General features: G+C 38.3%; 1 protein-coding gene across 1 annotated transcript in view; it reads right to left on the bottom strand.

The window, feature by feature from the left end:
• Window positions 1-1605: 1605 nt before the first annotated feature.
• Window positions 1606-12255, bottom strand: part of igf2bp1 (insulin-like growth factor 2 mRNA binding protein 1) — a 55077-nt gene continuing 44427 nt past the window's right edge. Inside the window, exons 6-15 of the mRNA XM_062438760.1 lie at window positions 11117-11404; window positions 9717-9851; window positions 9476-9598; window positions 9234-9369; window positions 7286-7408; window positions 6844-6960; window positions 5872-5946; window positions 5655-5786; window positions 5414-5527; window positions 1606-1761 (exon numbers count right to left, since the gene is read on the bottom strand). Of these exons, the coding sequence (XP_062294744.1) occupies window positions 1606-1761; window positions 5414-5527; window positions 5655-5786; window positions 5872-5946; window positions 6844-6960; window positions 7286-7408; window positions 9234-9369; window positions 9476-9598; window positions 9717-9851; window positions 11117-11404 (1399 nt within the window). The remainder of the gene's footprint in view (window positions 1762-5413; window positions 5528-5654; window positions 5787-5871; window positions 5947-6843; window positions 6961-7285; window positions 7409-9233; window positions 9370-9475; window positions 9599-9716; window positions 9852-11116; window positions 11405-12255) is intronic.

Raw genomic sequence — 12255 nt, 5'->3', positions numbered from 1 at the left:
CTGGCTTTGACTCTCAGGCGCTGGAAGAAGGCAATGAGCAGAAAGTCTCAGACACACCTTGTCTGTCTGTCATTGCAGGACTTATTCACACAGGTGTCGCAAAATCTCACACCTGACTCGCTGCCTTCAATACATTCACCCGAGGGGCCGGGCTAACTCACATATCATATATATATAATATATATAAAATATGCCATTTAAGGTGCGGGCCGCTAGCCAGCGAGCATAGCTGCTGGCTTGTTTTGTAGTTTTTAAAAGTTGATGTTTTACTTCTTTTCTTTTTTTTTAAATCTACTGGTTTCACATGTTTGAGCTAAGCCTCTGCAATAGAACTGCAGGACCAGCTGCGACCTCCGCTCCCTTTACTGTCTCTTGCTGCGCCTTCCGCCACACGGTTAACACGTGGAAGGAGGAGGGGGGTGCATCCGTTTATCCCCCCTGCCCCTGGCCTCGTTGTAGGCTACATTATGCTACATATCATAGACTAGGGACTGGGGAAATATACAGAAGACCCCCCCTTTTTCTTTAAAAAAAAAAAAAAAAAAAAAAAAAGGCAAGGCGGCCAGACGCAGCATTTCTTAACATTTACATGAAGATTATATATTTACAACCTCATATTTTCTTCTTTTTTTCTTCTTTTTTTTTTCTTCCAATCTCTCCGCTATTCGGAGAGGTCTTCAAAGAGCAGTGTTAACATCTGCGGCCCCTCTTCTAGACTCTCATTGGCTTAAAGAGGGCGGGGGGTTAAGGGTGGTGAGTGAGTGGCTGCACCCTTCACCTTACCCGCCTCCCCCCCTCATGTGCCGCTGCAGCAGTTTCCCTGCTCCCTCTCCCGGCTCCGCCTCACTGCATACTATCAATAATAGCTCTGAATAAAACATTTCTATACATATATCTCTATGTTTAAAAAAACCACCCTTAAAATATAGGACTGACTGCAGATGGTTGGAGAGGTCTGTAAGGGTGGCGGGCAACCGAGGGACAAACAGGCCCCCCTGCTAGTGTGTCTCAGATGTCTCCAGGCAAGCGTCTCTCCCCCCCACTCTGCAACAGATGTGAACAGATGTGGACGGGCGTAAACAACAGCAGTAAGGCTCCATCCTTACATTTAGAGTTATGTCGGCTCCTGTTGTTTAAACCCATCCAGTCTAGCAGCAAATGAGGAGGCGGCTGCAGCCCCTCTAAGGCACACTAGGAGGACACCGCCCCTTCCCTCTCTCCATCCCTCCTTTCCTTCATCCCTCCATCCTCACTCAGTCTCTCTTCTGGCCTGGCATCTGGTCTCTGTTCTCATGTCTCTTTTATTATCTTTATCCTCTTTTTTCATTATTATTATTATTCATTTCAACTTTTGATTTTGATTCATCTTCTCTTTCTCTTTAAAAAAACGCCAATCTATCTCGCCGGCTATCGGGCGTACTCCCTCCCTCTTTAATATTTCTCCCTGTCTATCGCTGGGTCCGTGTGTCGCTCTCCTGTATCCGTCCGTCCGTCTCGTCTATCCGTCCGTGCATGTGTCTGTCTGTCTGTCTGTCCGTCCGTCAGGCTAGGGGGTGGGGGGCGCACCCCCACAGTGTGTGAGTATGGTGCGGGGGGTGGGGGCCCTCACTTCCTGCGTGGTGTGTTTTCCTGACTCAGTCCCTGTGTAGGGCTGCCCATCTCTGTGAAGCCCTGGGGTTGAGGGTTGGAGTTGGAGCCCATCCCGCCTTTCTGTGGCTGTTTGACCTGGGTCAGGATGTCCCGGATCTTCCTCTGAGCCAGCTGGAGGAGACAGAGAGGAGAGGCATGAAATGAAAGCTGCATGAGGAAATATAGCTGCTACCTATGCTGACACCAAAGGGTAGACAGATAAAGTTAGTGAGCGTTTAGAGAGTAAAGAGAGAGACATTTCTCTGAGATGATGGTTATACAGCAGCTTTCATACAGGTTCATGTAGTTCAAAGTGCTTCACAGTTGACTGACCAGCAGATAATAAGACAGAACAAGTGACAACATAAAGAAAAGTAAGAAAAAGAACGAAAAAAAAGAACAAAATTGAGACCAATGTACACAAGAGAAAATAAGAATGATCAAATAAAGACATAAAACATAAAACAAATTAAAATACAATGAAAACAAAAAATACATTTAATTAATTAAATTAAAACAAAATAATGTAGAAAAAAATTAAAATATCAAAACAAATAGAATAAAAATACTATAAATTATTCTTAATCATATTGGACACATTAATCATATGAGCTTTATAAGGTGACTATATATATGTATATGAACATTTTTATCATTCTTATTTTCTCTTGTGTGCATTGGTCTCATTTTTTTTGTATTCTTTGTTTTTGTTCCTTCATCTTTTTTCTTCCTTTTCTTTATGTTGTCACTTGTTCTGTCTTATTATCAGCGTGTCAATCAACTGTGAAGCACTTTGAACTGCATGAACCTGTTTGAAAGCTGCTGTATAAATAAAGTTTGATTGATAGATTGATTGATTGATTGATTGATATGTCAATGTGCGGTTTACAGTTTGTTCTACTGCCCCCAAGTGGCCAAAAAAATTAACACGTGTTTCAGCTGGAGAAATTCACAAGTTTGAGTAGACTACAGTGCAGCTGAAGAAAGTGTAGGTGTGTCTTCACTTAAATTTACATTACAATTTTCTTCTAATTAGCAACAAATGCCCCTATAAGAAAATGTAACATGTACTGCTCTCTGAGCTCTGTTTTTTCTGACTCTATGCCAGATAAATTGCATTAAATGCGTCTAATTACAGCCTGTGTTGTCTAATTAATCTATGATAGCCTCATGTTGGCAGCATTAAATGTGGTATCTAATTACAGCATAAGTAGGTAATAAGGGTAGATTATCATCTAACTATAGCATGTTTTGGATCTGATATGGCATTTATTTGATTTCTAATTAGATCTTTTTAAAACAGTGTGCAACAGTGTACGAGGATCTCCTATTTGGTTTCTAATTAGAGTATAATTAGGTATAATAGTGTATAAGAAGGCCAGTAGTTTGGGGTCTTATAGGTGGTTTATAATTACAGCATAATTTAGGCGTATGGTGTCTAATTAGGTTATAACTATGCTTGTTAACTGTTTAATAAACAATACATTTCTAGTTGTTGTCTAATTGGATACAAAGTACGGCTTACTACATGAAAGACTAAAATGTGACCGTTGATATGTGACATTAATTACTTTTGTTGTATTTGCTTTGTTACAGTAACAACAAGCAGCTGAAGTGTTACATGTCACTGATGGACCAGTAACAACTGGCATATACAACTAAATCAAGGCATTCTCAAGCCACTTAACAAATCAACACATTTCATGTAAATAAAGAGTATAAGTTCATCATTATGAATGAATGAATGAAGGCTTTATTTCAAACATGTAGAAAAACAAAAACAAAGAAAAAAATATAAATATATGTATCTTACATAACAGAAAACAACAGTCAAACGCCCAAAACAAGGAAAACAAAATTGATTAAACATGTTTGAAAAGGAGTAGGAAGAAGCATTCGCTTATTGAATCCTACCCCTTCTCCAATTTATAATTCAACTATTTATTATTTATTTATTTCCTGTGTGTTTATATCTTATTTATGTATGTATTTTAATCCTAATTGTTATTTATATTTACTTATTACCATATCTAAATAATCAAACATATTTGTCTGATACAGACTCAAAAGGAATAAAATAAATTAAACAGATAAACAAATAATAAAGAGAATAATATGTGCAAACCCTAGTGCTCGTCCCACCCTCCTTCCTCCCTGTACCTAGTGTAAACCATGTGCTTATACCGCTGCTTAAACATGTTCATGCTTGGACATTGCTTCAGCCCCCCCGACAACCTGTTCCACAGTTTCACCCCACATACCGACACACAGTGAGTTTTTAAAGTTGTGCGAGCAAATGGATGCTTGAAGTTCATTTCCCCCCTGAGATTATATCCCCCTTCTCTCTGAAAAAACAGTTTTTGAATGTTGACCGGAAGTAGATTGTTGGCTGCTTTGTACATGATTTGTGCGGTTTGAAACTGAACTAAATCTATAAGTTTAAGTGTTTTTGATTTCAAGAATAAAGGGTTGGTGTGTTCTCTGTAACTAGTGTTGTGAATTATCCTAATGCATACAAGATGAGGACTTGTGACCTCTAGTAAATGTGGATATGGTAGCAATTCAGTTTATTTGACAGTTATATTGAAGTCATATGTTTATTACTCAAATTTGGAGGTCACTTACATTGAGGATTCGTACAAACTGGAAACAGTGTTGCAGTTGTAACTTACGATACAATATGATATGATGAGATACAACGATACGATACGACATGATAAGATAAGATAAGACGATACGATACGATAGACCGATACAGTACAATAAGATAAGACGATACGATACGATAAGATGATACAGTACAATAAGATAAGACGATACGATACGATAGACCGATACAGTACAATAAGATAAGACGATACGATACGATAAGATGATACAGGACAATAAGATAAGACGATACGATACGATAGACCGATACAGTACAATAAGATAAGACGATACGATACGATAGACCGATACAGTACAATAAGATAAGACGATACGATACGATAAGATGATACAGGACAATAAGATAAGACGATACGATACGATAAGATGATACAGGACAATAAGATAAGACGATACGATACGATAGACCGATACAGGACAATAAGATAAGACGATATATTATACGATAAGACGACACAATACAATAAGATAAGACGATATATTATACAATAAGACGATACAGTACGATAAGATAAGACGATATATTATACGATAAGACGATACAATACAATAAGATAAGACGATATATTATACGATAGACCGATACAATACAATAAGATAAGACGATATATTATATGAGACGATACAATACAATAAGATAAGACGATATATTATACGATAAGACGATACATTACAATAAGATAAGACGATATATTATACGATAAGACGATACAGTACAATAAGATAAGACGATATATTATATGATAAGACGATACAGTACAATAAGATAAGACGATATATTATACGATAAGACGATATGATAATATAAGATGATACGATACAATAAGATAAGATGATACTATAAGATAAGACGATACGATAAGATACGATGATACGATACAATAAGATAAGATAAGATATTCCTTCATTAGTCCTAAAGTGGTGAACATTTACAGGATTGCAGCAGCAAATTGATTCTGTTATTGATATTGCACAGTTGACCTGAAAGTAATAGATGTAGTAGTATACCTGAAATACTGATATTACACAGTAGTGTATATTTTATGGTCTTTTGTTGATGACATCATGATGACATTAAGCCTGATGAGGTAACACAGTAGGTTGGGGAGCTTACCTGGCTGGCGTAGAAATGTCCATTGATCTTGACAATGACTTGGTCATTTTCATCAGGCGTCTGTTCTCTGGGGACCACCACCTCTGCTGCTGTCAGGTTCTGCAGCTCGTTCACCTGGAAACACAAAACGTGGTGATGTGAGGAGGCAGCAACAACCTTGTGGCTGAAGGTAGTAGGGTTGAATAGCACGGGAGGTAACTGAAAGGTGGAGAGAACAGAGTGTCAGATGCAGGTGGCTTACCGTCTTGCCTCCCTTGCCAATGACCCTCCCTGCAGCGGCAGCGGCCATCTTGATGTGAGTCTCCAGTTTGACTTCCTCCTTTGGACCGAAAAAGTTCTCCTCCTTCAGTTTGCCGTAGATTCTGCCCTGAGCCTGTAAAAGGCAAATAATTAAACATCCATTTTAATATCATCTCAACAGTGATTAATGTATTAAGCTGGCAGCATCTTGTTTTTACCTTAAACTGAGCCTCAGGGGGTCCTGTCACAATCACCATCCTCATTTTAGAGTCTGGAGATTCAGCTGGAGCAATCTGGTGGTAAATAAAGAAATGCATCATTGGTTTAATTAGAAATAGTATGTTTAATTCATACACTAACTATTTAAACACTGTAAAATCTGTCTTTTCATCAGTGAATACACAGTTTTATTTATAGTAATATCATTATTTACACATCATGTAGAGACAAGCTGAGGATACCAGTTAAAAGAACTGATGTTGAGCTTTCACACAGCATTTTATGTATGTCTGTAAACCATCAAACATCTGTAAATTATTCATATTTTCAGTGATTTACAGACAAACAGATGTTTAAAAGGAAAAAGCCTTAAAATGAGTTAGGATCCAAATGTTAATGTAAATTTTATTTTTATTTTTTTACATTTTTCAGCCATATTTAAGTATTTGAATAGTTCAACTGTATTTTTTTTTAAAGCCTTAAACTGTTCTATAATAATGTTTTCAATGTTATCAGTAAAGATTTGTATAGGCGGCTGTGCCATTTTTCTTGTAATTTGGGATTCTTGGTAGCTTCATACTTTATTAGATGAAATGTTAGATTTGTGAGCTTTAGTTTGTATTGAAATTGGATACCAGAGAATTAAATGTATGTAGCTTCAGAGACCTCTTTACTCAGTGTTGTATTTTCATGTATTTTTGATTGATGTTCAATTCTAGCATCTTTTTACAACAATATAACTCAACTGTAAATTCAAATGTATCAACAATAATAACAAACTTTATTTATAGAGCACCTTTCATAGAATAGAGAATTCAGAATTTTAAAAAAGTAAATGTAAATGTTCATTTTATACATTACATATATTTAATTTATAGTTATTTGTAGTTTTGAAATCTGTCTTCTCTCAGTGGAGATTTCTCTCATATGTTGTTCTCTCATACAACAAGGTAAACCTGTACAGTACAGACCTTGATGGAGGCTCCAGCGAAGCGGCTCAGCTGTTTGATGTGCTGTCCCTTCTTTCCAATGATGGCTCCCACTGCCTGAGCTGGGATGTACACGTGGACCGTCTCCTGCTCTGGAGCCTGAGAACACACAAAGCATAGACTTTATTATTTACACTGAATATTTATTTGGGAATATGATGTTGTTACCTTAACTTTATAAGAAATTAGAAGCCAGCACTTAATAAAAAAGGAAAGATTGCAGCTAAATTCACAAACGAAAACTGAGATGTACCAACTTAAATAAAGAGGTGATAGCAGTCCTAGTGTCTGATGTCAAGGAACAGTTTTGTCTTTCAGAAGTAAACACATTTAAATCATTAAAAAAAAAAAAGTTGTGAGGTTTGAGAGGATAAAAACAATGTGTTAAAAGGGAGGAAGTCAAGATTTTGGCAGGTTTTCTTACCCCAAAGCAACCGTACGGGGCACCAGACCCAGAATTTCCAGGTGGAGGTGGGGGCATGTTGGAGGAAGAGGGGAAGAGTCCAAGAGCTCCAAGGTTGAGTCCAGGGATCAGGTGGGTCTGTTGCTGTGGAGACAGCAGGTTAGAAACCATCTGGAAGTTTACGTGTGTGATCGAGGAAAAATGATGTTTTGATTGTCATGTTAAAATGACTACTATTGATATTATTCTGTACATCCTAGAGTCTTGTTGAGATGAATGAAAGGAGAGGTTGGTTTCTTTGTACTGTGCTGGTTGAAAGCATGTGATTGGCTGAAAGGTAGAACTCCTCTGTCATTAAAAGTGACATGAAATAATATATGATATCAAATAATAGTTAAGAAATAACCAGTAAGTATAATAATACCAGTAAGGGGGCATTTTGAAAGTGAACATATATATATGATCAAATATAAATGAGAAGTTGTTATATAATGATGAGTTTTAGCAATTTCTTAAATTATTTCACAGTTTAATGGTTCATTTATATATTTTGCTAAATTTTTTCATGTTTTTGTTTTTCTTTCTTTCTTTTTTGTATTCAGTATTGAAGACTTTGGGGCAGTTAAAGAATAAGCGTAGCACAGAATAAAAAATAAGCAGTCATTGGAAAATGGTCACAGTGATGTAAACATGACTTTATCATCTAAAGCAGACAAAAACACCATCATTTTTGGTGCATGTTTAACACTTAGAATTACTATTTTTACTAGACTGACTGTGTCTCACTGGTGTACTTAGTTACTATGCAAAAACGTGGCTAACATGGAAAACACTACATTCTCATTACACGTCATGCTTTGTAGACTGTAAACTAGAAGTTTATCAACGCATTGACTGTGGAGGTCTACAGAGTCATGATTTAACACAACCACACACACTTTGATGTCCAAGGAGGCTTGAATGGAGGGTACCAACACTTGGTTGTAGATACTTCTTCACTTCTGACTGACTGGTGAGGAGTCCCAGCTGTTTAACCTGGAGACTTAAGAACCATTTACATTTGGTCTCATGTGACAATTGTAACAACTGTTGTTACAACAGCCAGGAGCATTGATGAACCAACTGGTATCAATCATTCATTGTCCATACCGCTTATCCTCTAAAGGGTTCACAGGCAGGGTGAGAGGCAGGTTATGCCCTGGACTAGGGCTTAGTATCGGTACTTGTCACCTTTAAGGTATCAACCGAAATAAATCGAGACCAAGTAGTATCGAAACATCTCCCGTCAAATGATACCGGCAATCGATCCTTTTTGCACCCAGAGCTAGAAAATATGACTATTTGTATGGACTTGCTCACAGCCAATCAACACAAGCATTCTTCAATTTAATGCGACGTGATTGGCCCACTGCCACAGTAGCTACAACCCTTCAGTGGAGGTGAAGTCGTGGTGAATTTGAGTTAGCACGCTTAGCAGTTCAGCAGCCAAGATGCCACCTAGACGCACTTAAGTGTGGCTACTTTACACACCTGTTATGTTGGATAAAAGCAAGTGTACAAAAATGTGTAAGGGGTATCGAATGAAGTATGCAAACTTCACACAGAAGGGCCTAAGGCGGCCAGCGGGTTTGAACCCAGTGCTAACCACTACACCATCATGCCGCCAAGCGGTATCAATGACGTTGATATTGAGCCCACAGAGGCTAAATACCTGGGACTTTCCACCAGTCAGTTAGAAGTGACGGATGAGAGTCGAAACATCTTCAAATATCTACAACCAAGAAATCCATTCAACCCTCCTTGGACAACCATGACCTGGATGACTGAGAATCTTCTCAGACATCAAACTTCTGATGCTTCCATATTTAAACTTGTAGAACATTCTAACTATATTTAGACAATGTTAGTGGTTTGGTTTAGCAGTGGTATCTGGAGTACTTGTGTGTTATCGGTGTGTGTGTAGACTCACATTCATAGCAGCGATGTCGTTCTCATAGGCCTCTCTAATCTTCTTCATGACCTCCACCTCGGCCAGACAGCAGGCTTCAATGGAGCCTTTGAGTGTGATGGTTCTCTCTGGATTGTACAGCGTCAGGTCCTGAAGACTGTAACCATCACACCATGTTTATTATTGATACATGGAGCTGATCAGTGATCAGTTCATATAAAAGAGACAATTAAGATATTCCAGTATGTGTGTGTGTGTCTTACGGGGAGATGGTGATCTTGGTGTCTGTGTCCTGCTCGACTTTTTTCAGGTTGCGTCCCTCCTTTCCGATCAGGCGTCCGACAAAGTTGTTGTGAGCCAGAATCTTCAGAGGAACCTCATCAGCACTGCAAACACAAACCAAATGTTAACATGTTGAAAATATCGCAGATGTTTCAATGTTAAGAAGAGCTTCGTTAAGGTAACCGTGGAGGATCGTGTGGTGGATGGCTCTTTTAAACCTACGTCTTGGTGTCTTTAGCCTCCTGGTGCATGATGTCCAGGATCATGCGGCATGCGGACGAGCAGCCCTCGGGGGTGGAGTGGATGCTGATCGGCTTCTCAGCAGCGCCTGCGTTCTCCTTGCGGTGCACGTCAATCCTGCAGAGAGAGAACAAGATCAGAAGAACTTTATTAACCCTTTGAACCATGGAGTTCTAAGGCAGTGTATGTCTCACAGGTGTGCCATGTAGTACTTTTTTTTTTCAGGACAAGTAAAGCTATTACTTGCCCAATTTAACACTTTAAACCATATTTAAATGTCTTTTCATTTCACCATGTGTTGCTTTTTAATCTGATCTTGATGCATATTCTGTTTTCTGTAAAGCGCTTTGAATTGCCTTGTTGTTGTACAAATACATCTGCCTTGCCTATTCAGACATGACATCATTTTGCATGTGAAAATTTGTATTGAAATCTTTTTTTTTCTTGGTTTTATGTGCAAAATGTTTCAATACGGCACAAATATACATATATGAATAGATATAGGAGATCTCTGGGAGGTTTTCAGGGATATAACGACCATGTTGATGGGAAATACTACTGCATCCCTCAGGCTGGTAATAGGGTTAAGTCACTCTATTCAATAGGTTCAGAAAATACTTATTATATTTCGAGTTATTTTGGTCCTGACCACATTTCACTACAATATACACAACTCTACAAATCAAGTGATTATCATCAATTGTACAAATTAAACTCAAACTTAAATGTGTTATAATGATGTAAAACACTGAATCTGTTGTTGGCCAGTGCTGCATTCTAACAAGAGGCTATTGAGGTTTGCTGAAACTGAACTAACAGATGAGTACATTAAAAAATACCCACACAGTTGACATAACAACCAAATCATTAAGGGACTATGTTAAAGTGGTGCAGTCCTACACTGACCTGACCTGTCAAGAGATATTGTTATCCTGCTGTTTTTTGACACAAGGTCAAGAAGTCAGTAGCTGTCCAGCTTAGATATATCTAATAAGTTGAAGGTGAATGCATGAATGAGTAAACAGTGATCAGGAAAAAATCTGGAGCAAATGGTGTAGACTGAGTTGTCAAACAATCATGAGGTATAAGTAGTCAAAAGATATTAGCAATTGTATGGACGTCAGGCCAAACTGATGTACGTTTGTATACCTGAGGTTGGGTTTCAGAAACCAGAATATTTTGGACCTATTTCCTTAATTTTGAGTGATTAGTGGGGTTTCAAACATTAGAAACTCACCATTCTTGTTTAGATTTTTGGAAAAGGGAATTGTCTCTTTTTGCTGATATGCAGCACTAGTAAGACTACAGGGACAAACTGTGAACTAACTGTGTGTTACTGCTAAACACACATTTACACATACACACATTAGATCGGCACTCACTTGCTCTGCGTCTGCTTGGTGATGTTGCGGATAGTAGCTCCCTCCTTGCCGATGATGGCTCCCACGTACTGTGTGGGTACCAGCAGTCTCAGAGGGATGTCGGCATGTGGAGGTTTGCAGGGCATCCCGGAGGGGGACCCGCCACGAGGTCCGCGAGGTCCGTAGCCAGGGCGCCGGCCATTATCGGGACCCCGCTGCCCTCCCTCCAGCTCAGAGGTTTCGTCAGGGATGTAGGAGACACGCAGGGCGTTGTTCTCAAACTGGTATCCATTCAGCTTCTGGATGGCTCTGAGAGGGAGAGAGCAGCACTCAGTATGTCAGTCATAAACAGAATCATCCAAATGAATTTAATATAAACCATTACAATACTTTAATGCTCTATTTTTCTTAAAAGGCCTCATCAGTTACTGAGGAATTGTGTTTCTGTCCATTTTTATCACTGTGTAGTTCAAGTAAGTTAATAATAACTGTGAGTACATTAATGGAAGTAAAATAAGAAGGATGAGCATAAGTGAGGGACAATGCTGGACCTTTATATATCTTTACATTGGGTTTCTTCATTTTATTGTGAAAGCTCAGCACATTTACACAAGTACTCTATTGATTTTAAGGTACTTGTACTTCGCTTTTATGTTACTTTGCACCACATTTCAGAGGAAAGTATTGTGCTTTTTTTTATTGTACTGATACATTTCATTACAGCTACTTTATGGTTAATAATATTTTGAACATAAAACATCTCATCAGCTGTTAAAATGATAAATTAACTACCCAACAATACATCAAGTTGTTCAAATTAGCTCCACATCAACCATGAACTACCAACCAACTTCTGCAGTGTGTTGACTTTGACTTTTGATACGTAAAATATATTTTTCTGTTTATACTTTTGTTCTTCTACTTGAGAAAAACTATAAACATATAGTTTTTACTTGTAATAGAACATTTCTACAGTGTGGTGATGCTAGTTTTACTTCAGTAAAAAGACCACAATGCTTCTGATCAGACATGAGAGACTCATAAGCAAAGCTCAACTTTCAAGTTGTAGTTCTTTCAAAAGGCCACTAGATGGCACCCAAACAGCATAGAACATACGACTAACTCGGCGCAGCTTTTTTGGGAAATTTCTTAGTAAATCT

Source organism: Scomber scombrus, chromosome 18 (genome assembly GCF_963691925.1).
Source record: "Scomber scombrus chromosome 18, fScoSco1.1, whole genome shotgun sequence".
NCBI classification, from domain to species: domain Eukaryota; kingdom Metazoa; phylum Chordata; class Actinopteri; order Scombriformes; family Scombridae; genus Scomber; species Scomber scombrus.
Note: the sequence above shows the minus strand (reverse complement) of the source record. Positions and strands in the feature narration are given on the sequence as shown.